We start from the raw sequence: 9,753 nt of genomic DNA on the forward strand, positions 1-9,753 counted from the left end.
ATCGTCCTGCTAACGGCCTCTGTCTGCTCTCTGTCTTCCAGGGCTTAATTGTACTCTGTTGTTAGAGAGTGAGTGTTCTCCTCCGCTCAGATGTTGTTTGTCTTTTGTTTGTTTGTGCTGTTGCTCGATGGCTGCAGTGTCGTCGTCGGCCTCCATGTCTCATGGTCTCGCTGTTGCAGTGAAAGTGTCTGTGTGAATTCTTACTGAGACGGTTGGGTTGAAGTTTGCCTCAAATACGGCTCTGCTCTGTATTTGAGGTTGTGGGTTTGCATCTCTGGTGAATGTCTGCATTAGCAGCTTTAAGGTGAATGTTGTTGTGGTGCTTTAAGGGCTGGGTACCGAACAGAACATCACACTCTGAATGCTGTCAGTGATTTAATCTTTCATTTAGTCGACATAAAAACGTCACTGAGCTCACAGGTTCCACCATTAAAACGTCACAAATGTGTAACCAGGAAACCAAACTAAATATTAGTAATTAACTGATGTTACTTTGCAAAAATCTGTTTTCATTTTGACATGGAGTCTTTTTTTTATAATTTATTTTTTTAAATCAAATGATAATAACCTGGATTCAGTGTTTAAAAGCATCAAAGGGAAAACTTGTAGGTGAATCCTTTTTATAGACGCTGTAGGTAAACAGGAGAGTGCAAAACTCAACAAGGAGGTATTTAATAGAGCATTTAGTCTGGTACATTTGTATTTTTTAATAGAATGCTGTATTTACTTGGCCTTAGTATTTAAATTAGGTAAATATGCATTAGAAAAAATATTTCAATTGGTTCAATTTAGATGATAAATTGAGGTAAATGTGTATAATAAATGATATTGTTGGTTCTTAATTTTGTCATTCAAAATTTTAGGTTGATTTGCAAACACTGATCTTATTTCTGTTTCTAAATGTGAAGATAAATAACGTGACTTGACTGTTTCAGTCAGATCAAAGTAACACGTTAAAGAGAACAGAGTGGACATAAATCAACATTTCCGTTACAATACCTTAAAGTGTTCGTAGCAGAACTGAGTCAGTTTATTGTACTCTGATTACTTTAGCTTCAAATTATTGCTAAAGTACAATAATAGTGATTATGTACACAAACTTAAGTTATTATGGTAGGAGGAATGGTACATATGTGAGGATATAAAGTGTATTTTTTGTCATATTTGGCTTCATTTGATCAGCTCAGAGAAAAATAGAAATGTGTGGACAGTTCGGGTCTCTGCAAAATAATTCTGTTAAATACAGTAATAATATGTACAGTAGTCTGGGATTTACAGCTTCAGATCAGTGATTATTTATCTGCTGCTGACTGACTGACTTGGTGAGTAAAAAAAAAACTTGTCTTGGTTTTAAGTTTTCCAGTTTTGTTCACTCACTGGAGGAACAAAAAACGGTTTGATTGAAGCGACTGAATCCCAAGAAACACAACAAAGTGCAGAATTGAGAAATTAGCCTCTTTTTTTTCTATATAAATACTAAATACTTTAAATTCAACCTGATAGATGCTGCTTTAATAGAGAATCTAAAATAAAAGATGGAAAATGAAGTACTTAAAGTGTAACACAAGGAAACCAGGAAGCAAATAAGAAAAATAGTGGAGAATGGATATCTAAACTAAATCTAAAAATCTAAATCTTTCCAAATATTTTATTTATAAAAGTTGAAATCTTCAGTTTGCTAAAAAAAAAAAAAGTCACGTTTTATCATATTAAAGGGATTGAAAATACATTATTTTTGTTTAAATATGTTGTGCTTTTATTGTACATTTTGTAGGAATGCAAAAAGAAATACCTGAATTTAAACTATTTGGCGTTATTGTTTCCATCTGATTAAGTTTTATAGTTTACTTGCTGCTACTCAGCACAGACGTGAATTCAAACGCTGCTCCAGATACCCAGCCCAGAGTACTGTCATTACTTGTCTGAACCCGGACCAGAACCGTCCCGCTGACCCGTCTCTGTTCTGCCAGATGTGGGCTACCCTCTGAGCCGGCCGGTACCGGAGGAGGAGAAGCCGTTCACAGAGGATCTTCTGCAGGGCGTCGTGAAGAGCATCCAGAGGAACGACGTGGGCCGGCCGATGGCTCAGCTGCTGCAGCTGCTCGGTCACACGCTGGGAGTCAAACGGCAAAGGTCAGCAGCTCCAACGGGCTCAGGAGGAGGAGAGAAGTCTTTATTTAGAGGATAGAGCTGGTAAAGTTTCATATTCAGTGTTAAACTGTCAACAAAACCCATAAAAAGACCAACACTGAGTTAAAAAAACACCTCATGAATAGTTAAAGGCATTAGAGGAAATTTAATTTCCTATGACTTTGAACGTAGCATGCGCATGCGCACATACAACCTCTCCCTCACCCCCCTCTAACCTCCCCCCTCTTAACATTTATGAAGAAACGCCCCCCTCCAGAAACTTGCGTAGCACTCGTGAAGTTGTCTTTTACGACTGGGACCCCCTGGATCTTTATCTGCCATTATGTAGAAAAAGATGAGCAAAACAAGTCGCCAGCTAACTACGAAGCTATACCAAAGCAACACATACAGAAAACACGTAAGTCCAAGGCGTACGTAATCTACGTAACTAGGCCTGAGCCGGAAGATTTTTGATTGACAGGAAAGGGAGCAAACCAAACGCCTCGGTCCGAGCGCGTTGATTGGCTGATGTTTTTCAGGTCCTGCCATGTCCACAGTTATTATTTTTTATTTTTTATTCTTTTAGAAACCATACATACAAGTCCACTAAAGGTCAGTATATTCATTTTATGTGAATCAGACAAATTAAACAAAAAAAACATCCTCCATAATGCCTTTAAAGTAATTCATGCTGAGGACTATTTTCAGCAGCGGATGAACACACCTTTGGTCCAGTAGTGAGTATTAGTAGCAGCAGGATGGTGTTTGTGTGATTCAGTCGATGTAAAATCCAGAAAACGTCTCTGACCTCGACTCTCCTCCTCAGGAGTTTGTACAGAGACATCCTGTTCCTGTCGCTGGTGGCTCTGGGAAAAGACAACATCGATATCGGTGAGTCGGAGTTTAAGCCTCACACGCTCCAGCTTCACCTGCAGGACATTCTATTACATTCAGTGGATGCTTTTTAGTTCCCGTTTGTTCCTAATATTAACTGAATTACAGGATAAAAATTAACTTTTTAACCCTCAGATGCTCCACTGATTGGACCCCACACTCTACCATAAGTGGTTAAAAATGGCCCCAATAAGAATCAGTGTGTTTTTTGTATCATTTTGGTTAAAAATAATCATTTGTATTATTTGTTTGTTTTATATTTTTATCCACACAAGAATGATTTAATGTTTGAAACGTGTTTATTTTTCACTTTTTAACAGATTTTGAACATTTTGATAACTGAAAAAGAAGAATATTACAGAGAAGAGCAACAGAAGAATGTCTACATTTTGTTGACATTTTTTCCTCTAACTGCTGCTGCTCTCCGTCCTTCATCACCTCTTCTATGATATTATCTGTGATAGAGAGCTTGCAGTAGTCATACAAACATTGCAATTTCTTTAAAAGTATAAAAGGCAACTTAAAAACTGAAATGGAATGATGTCAAAAACACATTTTTTTGAGGAATAGTTGGAAAATGAAACGATAAAAACCTTTTCATTACAAAGATATTTCTAGAAAACGACCTCATGGAGCCACTTTGACCCACTTATGCATGTAAGGGTTGACTGTAATCAGAGTAAATAAACAAGAATTTATTGTGATCGTTTTTAATTGTATCCACTTTAAACATTTAAAGGTGCATTAATTCATTGCAGGAATAATTGATTATAAAAGCAGACAGTTGTAATAGAGAGAGAAGGAAGATATCTGAATAAAATGGAAATGTAGAATTTAAAGTGTGAAGTTTTAATATCAATTTATTTAAAAGTTTGCTTGGATACAGCTACTGTAGTTTGTGATTAAACAAAGCTGAGTAGATCATGTTTTTCCACCATCTGGACTTTGATTATTCACATTTAGAAACGATTCATGTTGGTGTTTTTCTGCTCCACAGCTGTTGATCCTTGTGGCTCTTCACCTGCAGCAATATTTGTTGATTTTTCTATTATTAGCTGCAATAAACTTGATCATTCTCAGTTAGTTTATTCTTTCATTCCTTCTCCAAACCACCAAACGCAAATCAGGAGGGTTTTCTCACTTTAAGTCTAGTTTAACCCTCCTGTAGTCCTCATTTACCGGCAGCAAAAAATATAGTTTCATTGTCTTAAAAAAAAATCCAAGAATTCAGCAAAAAAATTCCACAAATTTCTGAAAATTTGCAAAACCTTCAGGAAGAAATAAGAATTCCTTGAAAGTTTCCCTTAAACGTTTTATTTTTTTAAAAAATCCCCCAAATGTGGCAAGAAAATTATTGTAAATGTTTTAAAAAAAAAAAAATTAGTAAAAATCTTCCAAAAAATCCTTAAAATATCTAAAGTGATTCCATATATGTTGGTAAAACTTCTGAAATTTTCTTTAAGAAATTCACAAAGAATCAACCAAAATCCAGCAAAATCTGCTGGATTTTGGTTGATTCTTTTGTGAATGTTCTTAGGAAACATTTTTAACATTTCTTTTTTTCCACCAAAAAATGTGCAAAGATTTCCCAAAAATGTTGAAAATGTGGACATCAGAAGTTTTTGTTTCCCCACATTTTCAAACTTGAACGCGGGTCAGTTTTGAACCGCAGGACGACACAAAGGTTAAAGGACTCAAACAGCAAAAACTGAGATTAAAAAAACTCCACTCACTTGTTTTTGGTTTGACGTCTCGTCTTTTCTTCCGTCAGACGCCTTCGATCGAGAATACAAACTGGCCTACGACCGTCTCACGCCCAACCTGGTGAAACTGACTCACAACTGCGACCGTCCTCCGAGCACCGGAGTCATGGAGTGTCGCAGGACGTTCGGCGAGCCTTACCTGTGAAAACACTCGTGGACGCTTTAAGACCAGCTCAGGAATCCTGCAGGAGGCTGAATGAGGAACTAAAGGTACAGAAAACGTGTGTGTCAGCGACATGTAGCTTCATCTACAGACGCTAACAAAGCCACACTCTCCTGGTTTCTCTGGAAATCCTGTGAAAAATCTACTAAAAAAGAAACTGTAAATACAGAGGCAGCAGTAGAGGAAGTGTTTTTTTTAAAAAGCAACATTTATATTGTATAGTCCAGCATCACATGAAGACTAATATTAGCAGTATTTTAACTTGAACTCTATTTATACAAAGTCAGCTTTATTTATTGTAGCGTCTGTTGTCGTGGTTACCGTCCTGTGGTCGCTGCAGCGCCGCCGTCGAGGAGTTTTCACAACACCTGAAAAACTCACCTCACTTCAGCGGAACAAAACGTCGCTTCATGTGTTCAGTGTGTTTGAAAAGACGAGTTTCTGTGATTTAGGAGTTGGAGAATCAGAAAACAAAAACATTTAAAGACAGTACAGAAAAATAACAGCCGCTCTGATTATTAATGCCAAATATTCACTGGTTCTGTCTGGACTGTTGGGCTCCTGTTGTCCTCATTTACCACCACCAAAAAATGTTTACTCTTCTGAAAATATTCAAAAAATTTAGCAAAAAATTCCCCAAATTTCTGAAAATTTGCATTTTTGAAAAATCCCCCAAATTAGACAAGAAAATTCTTGTAAATTTTTCAAAAAATGAGTAAAAATCTTCCAAAAAATCCTAAAAATATCTAAAGTGATTCCATATATATCAGTAAAACTTGTAATAGTTTTCTTGAACATTCACAAAAAATCAACCAAAATCCAGCAAAATTCACTGGATTTTTTGTGAATGTTCTTAAAGAAACATTTCCTTTTACATTTCTTTTCTTACACCAAAAAAAAGATCAAAAATTTCCCAAAAATGTTGAAAATGTGGATATAAATATATTTTTTCCACATTTTAAAACGGGTCAGTTTGACCTGCAGGACGACATGAGGGTTAAAATGAGGAATGAAAAGGACTAACTGTTTAAAACCCACTTTTTCAGTGTTCATCCATCTTCTGAAATCAAGCGCTTTCTGTGGAGCTCCTTGTTCTGAACATTCAGCAGCACGGAAATCTTGTAATTATTTAAAAACTTGATCAGTCTTTGAAGTATTTCAGAGAGCAGAGGCGATGATGCAGCTGATTTAATGAAATAAATGACAATTAGTTTCTAGTTTTGTGGACAGATTTTAACTTTTTACAAGTTCTGAGACATTTTCCGTGGCGTTTGCATCGTTTTATTGAATAACAGCATACATTTGACTCCCTGCGACTTCTTTCTTCTCCCCAAAATTCAATTTAAGTTTAGCATTTGCTGTTTTTGATGTAGAGACACCTTAAGACTTGCAGAAAACCTTTAAAACACTGTAGGAGAATATTTCAAAGAGAAAAGCAGCTAAATACAGTTTTTGCTTTTTAGAAATGCAGCACTGAACCCTTTAAACCTACCACTGTGCACCAGGACATGTTCTTTAGTAGTGCAGTTTTTATTTTTATTTGCTTTACATCAGTATAACCCTTAGATCCTCAGTTTTAATAGTAAGTATTGACTTATGTCTTCGTAACTACTGCAATAATTGCTGAAAAGTCCATCCATCCATTCTCTATACACCGCTTTATCCTCCCTAGGGTCTCGGGGGGGGGCGGCTACATATACAGACAAACAATCACACTCACATTCACACCTACAGGCAATTTAGAGTAACCAATTAACCTCAGCATATTTTTGGACTGTGGGAGGAAGCCGGAGTTCCCGGAGAAAACCCACGCATGCACAGGGAGAACATGTAAACTCCATGCAGAAAGATCCCAGGCCCACCCAGGGATTTGAACCGGGGATCTTCTTGCTGTAACGCCACAGTGCTAACCACTACACCACTGTGCAGCCCTGAGAAGCTCAATAAACGTAAGAAAAAAAAAATAGAAGTGACAGCTGTATCTCTCAGATCTGTAAATGTAAAAAGTTGCTCAGCATCCCGTGGTTTTGTTTCTGAAGGTTTTTGTTGTGCTTTATTGTGTATTTTTACAAACCCATCACTGCAATGAGACAGTGCTCTGAGACCTGATTAATGTGTGAAATATTAGTCTAACTCCCCAGATTTTCTATGTAAAAACAGTGATCATCTGTCTTATCTGCTTTTAAATCTACTGATAATCAAATGAAAATGCAGTCGCTGGGCCTCCACCACGCTGGGCTCTACATGAAAACATGAACCTGCTTTTTATTTCTGTTTACATTCTCTACAGTTAACTCTGACTAACATATTAACAGTTAAGTTTCCATTTTTATCAGAACGTTTGCTGTTGGGAGAATATTGAACTATTTATTAAACTCTGCAGCATCATCGCTCTGCTCTCTGAACCTCAGATGATTAATAACCTCCTTTATCCTGCAGTAAATCAAATTTATGAGGTAAAATCTTCATTTGTTCCTCATTTGTCTACACGGTACACTTTCATACATACTAGTAAGTTTTTGGTTTTGTTTACAGAAACTAATATTTCATCATCATGTGAACTTTTTGTCAAAGCAAATATCAGAGTTCCTGTTAGTTTTACGGTTTGTTCTAAATAAAGAGAAGCTGCTCTGGAGAAAATACTGAACCAAATAATCTGCCGTCATTTGCTCTCCTGTGTGGGATCAGTGTCGGTGCTGAAACAGCGTTTAGCAGGTGATTTAAGGAAAATCCTTTTACTGGCTGTTTTTTATGGTTGAGAGCATCAGTTCTGTCAGTAAATGATTATATGGAACCAAAAACGGAGAAAATCTGGAAACCTGTCAACAGAAGGACACAAAACTACAACAAAAACTAGTTTATCTACATTTAAACCATTTTAACTGGAGGGTAAACCCAAAGTTGGCAAAAAAAAATGTCAGTAATAATCAAGTAAACTGTAAACAACAAACTGTAGAAATATGAATGAATTCTCTGAGATTCCTGATCATTTATTTAGGCAGCATTTTGTGTCTAAATCCAGCATCTGACTGAAGCAGCATATCTGACTGGATGGTTTAAATGTTTCATATCAGTCACAGAATTATTTTAATTAATCCTGAACCTCACAGTTGTTCCTGTTTTCTGCTTATTAAAAATCTTTGGTTTCACATTCAGTAAAACGCCACAGAGCAGCAGATCAGCCAGCTCCAGCTCCTTCATATCACATTAAAACCTTCACATTTTACAGTTAACATATCAAACTGCAGACAGAACTTCTTCTGCTTCCTTTTATCAGTTTTATCGTCCTAAAAACAGTTTATCAAAACATTCTGCTGCTTAAATCTCAAAGTTTTCCCAAACCAGATCCATAAACACCAGCCGTGTTTCCACAAGAAAACCGGAAGCAAACGTTTAAATTGTCAGAAAAACATCAAAGTAAATGTTAATTAGGCCCGTTTTCACTAAATGTTTTGGAGCAAATAAACTCGCTAGAAGGTGGCGCTGTAGGATCATTTATGGATAACTAAAAAGCAGTGACAAAATCTGGAATATCAACCACTAAAAAAGACTCAGAAGAAGAAACAAAACATAGAAGTCTGTAGGAATTATTGTTTGTGTGACCTCGCACTGAAAGAAACTTCTAATTCATCATGCGAGTTAAATGTTCAGTAAATTAGAAGTTTAATCAAAAAACATGTAAAGCAAATTAAGATTCTGACAAATTTGGGAAGTTTTTCTGACTTTTGCTGCCTTCACTGACTTCTTGTAACGATACACATAAAAATAAGTTCTGGAAACACGACTGGTGAAACTATGAGAGTTCAGATGCTGGATTTAATTCTTAATATTCATCCGTGTCGTCTCAACAACAACAGACTTTGTGGAGCCAATGAGCTTCTGTGTTTTTGTTTCCTGAACACACTCATCCAAACAAACAACCCGTTTAGTTTCTGTCATAATCTGATCTGGTGTCAGTAAATGTGTGAAAACCTGCTGCTTCAGAGCTCCAACTCAGCCGTCTGTCTAAACGGGAGCTCAGATCATAGTTTTAACACGTTTCTCTCAGAAAAACGTGTTTGAAGGTTCAACGATGATTGTTGCTGAAGTCTAGAAACACTTTAACAGGACAGAGATCAGCTGTGAGCAGGAAACGTTTGATTTACCACGCAGTTTGTAAAAGTATAAAACAGAAATGAATGTTTGTAAATGTGCATCCATGTCGTTTTTCTTTGGGACAAACTGGATAAAAGTCATTCAGTGTTTCCACTGAACACGTTTGTTTTGGGTTGTTGAGCCTTTAAAGACTTTAAACCAAACCAACTGGACAGAACGTTACTTTAGCAGCTTGTTGTTGTTTGTGTGTATTAATCAGTGATTAACGACTGTCTGGTTGAAGGAGGACCTGAACCCTGAAGGTCTCATGAGATTCAACCAAGTGTGAGATTTACAGCCGAAGAAACCAAAACTGGAAAAGTCAGAAAGCAGCACTTTGCTCCTTTAAATAAAAAAAAACAAAACGACCTTTAAGTGTGAAAATGTCACCGAGCAGCAGGTCGAGGAGAAACTCTGATGTCAGCAGCTCAGAGGAGCTGCCTCCATCTGTGGATTTCTGTTAGAAAATAAACAAACTCTGTACAAATGAATGATTTTACAGAATCTGGGCCGTGTACATTTTAATCTGCCCTTTGTATAAATCTCATTTTATAACAGTTTATTCACACGTGTGACGCTGAAGGTTCTGTACAGCAAAACATCTACAGACTGTTGAACTGTAAATAAAATCACCTACACTCACCGCTGGCTGCTGCGTCTCTTTTTGAA

The 9,753-nt window shown here is 36.8% G+C and overlaps 1 protein-coding gene across 1 annotated transcript in view; it reads left to right on the forward strand.

Annotated features, from left to right (window-relative positions):
* LOC110956505 (C-myc promoter-binding protein-like) overlaps positions 1 to 9,726 on the forward strand; it is a 118,719-nt gene extending 108,993 nt beyond the window's left edge. Inside the window, 4 exon segments of the mRNA XM_051944946.1 lie at positions 42 to 68; positions 1,971 to 2,133; positions 2,957 to 3,021; positions 4,796 to 9,726. Coding sequence (XP_051800906.1) covers positions 42 to 68; positions 1,971 to 2,133; positions 2,957 to 3,021; positions 4,796 to 4,932 — 392 coding nt within the window. The 3' untranslated portion in view covers positions 4,933 to 9,726.
* The last annotated feature ends 27 nt before the right edge of the window (positions 9,727 to 9,753 follow it).

The sequence above is a fragment of the Acanthochromis polyacanthus genome, chromosome 2 (genome assembly GCF_021347895.1).
Source record: "Acanthochromis polyacanthus isolate Apoly-LR-REF ecotype Palm Island chromosome 2, KAUST_Apoly_ChrSc, whole genome shotgun sequence".
NCBI classification, from domain to species: domain Eukaryota; kingdom Metazoa; phylum Chordata; class Actinopteri; family Pomacentridae; genus Acanthochromis; species Acanthochromis polyacanthus.